Source organism: Colobus angolensis, unplaced genomic scaffold (assembly GCF_000951035.1).
Source record: "Colobus angolensis palliatus isolate OR3802 unplaced genomic scaffold, Cang.pa_1.0 Scaffold3, whole genome shotgun sequence".
NCBI classification, from domain to species: Eukaryota; Metazoa; Chordata; class Mammalia; order Primates; family Cercopithecidae; genus Colobus; species Colobus angolensis.
In genome coordinates, this window is record NW_012116265.1 from 16,618,145 (window position 1) to 16,620,593 (window position 2,449).

General features: G+C 53.1%; 1 protein-coding gene across 2 annotated transcripts in view; it reads right to left on the bottom strand.

Moving 5' to 3' along the window:
• TMEM63C (transmembrane protein 63C) overlaps nucleotides 1-2,449 on the bottom strand; it is an 85,952-nt gene that overhangs the window by 10,717 nt on the left and 72,786 nt on the right. For both annotated transcript variants that reach the window (XM_011949513.1, XM_011949512.1), the window contains 3 exons: nucleotides 1,481-1,643; nucleotides 1,118-1,223; nucleotides 532-699 (listed from right to left, as the gene is read on the bottom strand). In XM_011949513.1, coding sequence (XP_011804903.1) covers nucleotides 532-699; nucleotides 1,118-1,223; nucleotides 1,481-1,643 — 437 coding nt within the window. The remainder of the gene's footprint in view (nucleotides 1-531; nucleotides 700-1,117; nucleotides 1,224-1,480; nucleotides 1,644-2,449) is intronic.

The window sequence follows — 2,449 nt, forward strand, 5'->3', positions numbered from 1 at the left end:
TGAGGCAGGAGAATGGCATAAACCCGGGAGGCGGAGCTTGCAGTGAGCTGAGATCTGGCCACTGCACTCCAGCCTGGGCAACAGAGCGAGACTCCATCTCAAAAAAGAAAATAAATAAATAAATAATAAATAAATAAATAAAATAAAATTTAAAAACAAAACAAAAAACCAGGCATCTTATGGGATCCCAGAGGAAATATCATGGGAACTGAGCCTCCCAATAGCTGATATTCTATTTCCTGCCCGTCTGGACTTAGAAAGAAGGAATATGAGGTTTCCTCCCCTGAGCCCTGGAAACCCAAATCCACACATGGGGACCGTGTTGGCCCAGGGCCTCCTCTTAGCCTTGAAGCTCTGCTGAGACTCTAATGCAGGCCCTTTAGGCCCAGAGAAGTCACTGGGTGTGGCCAGGTCTGGTAAGCAGCATCTTGCCCTGCCTGGGCTTTTCTCCTCTAACAGGGTCAGTGTTAAGGGACTCACAGAGCAGTGGGGCAGGCGGATGTGGGGTCTCCAGGCAGGCTCGGTACCTACCCAACCGCAGGACAGAGAAGAACAGCATCCAGAACAGACCCAAGAGTGGCGCAAAGATGGCCTGGGAGACGGCAGCCATGTGGATCTGCTCATTCAGTTTGGTGGGTGCGAAGGAGTAGTACATGTTATAGCGATCCGTCAAGTGCTTCATGCACAGGTAGAGCAGCCCTGGGGGGCCAAAGGTGGAAACTTATTCAGTGACCCCTTCAAGTTTGGACCTTTGCGGCTCCAGTGTCTCCACAGGCCTGAGAAGCCAGATCCAGGGCTGTCAGAGTCAGAACAGCCCAGGATGGATTGGGGGAGCTCTGTGGTGCTGACCTCCAGGGCCAGCAGCTTCCCTTGAGCCCCCAGAACTGATTATTTCAGCTAGGTGAAGAGTCATTCACTCATGCATTCATTCAACAAACATCCCTCGTCGGCAGCCATCCAACCTCAGCTCCCCCGTACCCCCGGCTTGGCCCTGGTCCTGACACCTCCCCCCACAGGTCTCCTCATGCTCCAGGAGGTGGACTGATGTTGTGGGGCTCAATTCCTCCTCCCCATCTGCGGGTGTGCAGCCCTTGGGCATGCCTTGGAGATAACTCACCAAAAGGCACAATGATGGGGCAAGTGATGCTGTACGCCATCACCACGCTGAACACGTTCATCATCCACGCGTACTCGCGCCCAAACTGGAAGTCTATGGCCTGGTTCTGGGGCAGAAGGCAGGCGTCACCCTGCGGTGGCCCAGTCCCCTTGGCTTCACTACTTCTGTGGCTCCTCATCAGCCTGCTGGCAGCTCAGGCCTGGAGGCAGCCTCCTTTCCAACCCTGTAGACCAAGGTGCCCCACCGCCACCCATTCACACCGTCCCTCCCACCTCAGCCCCCTTGGTGCTTCTAGCAGGCTCTATCCCTGACACCCTCCCAAAGGAAACTGAGGGCTGTGCTCAGCGAAGGGCCAGCCTGTACCTTTCTGATGTTGACTCTCTCTGGCTCCGATCTAGAGAAGAAGAGGCGGGTGCTGTAGCAGAAGAGTGACCCCAGACGCAGCAGCTCCATGCCTGTGCCAAGTAAAGCTGCCGTGATCACGTAGTTGACAAAGAAGGCGCCGTTGTCTGGCAGGAACACACACCTGGGCAGTGAGGGAGAGGGAAGGCAGCAACAGAAGCCATGGGGAGAGGGAGAGATGTTAAAAGGGAGGAGAGAGAGGAGAGCAGCAGAGGAAATGGGAGTGGGGGTGGAGATACAGACAAGGAGAATAACATTTCCTCTCTTTCTTTTTCTCTGCCTCTCTCCTATAATATATATTCCTCCAACCCAATTAAGTTAACAAGCAGTCTTCTGAGCAGGGAGGGGCAGGGACCACATAAAGCATGGGTGTGTTAGGGGATTGCATTGACTTGATCCAAAGCAAGGGTGTCTGAGCCAGGTCCAAAGACTCTGGAGAATCCATGAGTGGGTTTCTGGGGGGTCTGTAAACTAGGATGAGAAAGAATAACATCTTTATTTTCACTAATCTCTAGCTGAAATTTAGCAGTTTCTTGCATTAAGAATGTGGGCAATATGGCAGGGCATGGTGGCTTACACCTGTAATCCCAGCACTTTGGGAGGCTGAGGTGGGCAGATCACCTGAGGTCAGGAGTTTGAGACTAGCCCAGCCAACATGGTGAAACCTCATCTCTACTAAAAAATACCCTGAAGGACTCTGGTCCTTGCCTTATAGAGCAAGTTATGGAAGTTTGCATGTCATTTGCAACATATCTTTGAAAACTGGGATTCTCGGCCGGGCGCGGTGGCTCAAGCCTGTAATCCCAGCACTTTGGGAGGCCGAGACGGATGGATCACGAGGTCAGGAGATTGAGACCATCCTGGCTAACACGGTGAAACCCCGTCTCTACTAAAAATACAAAAACTAGCCGGGCGAGGTGGCGGGCGCCT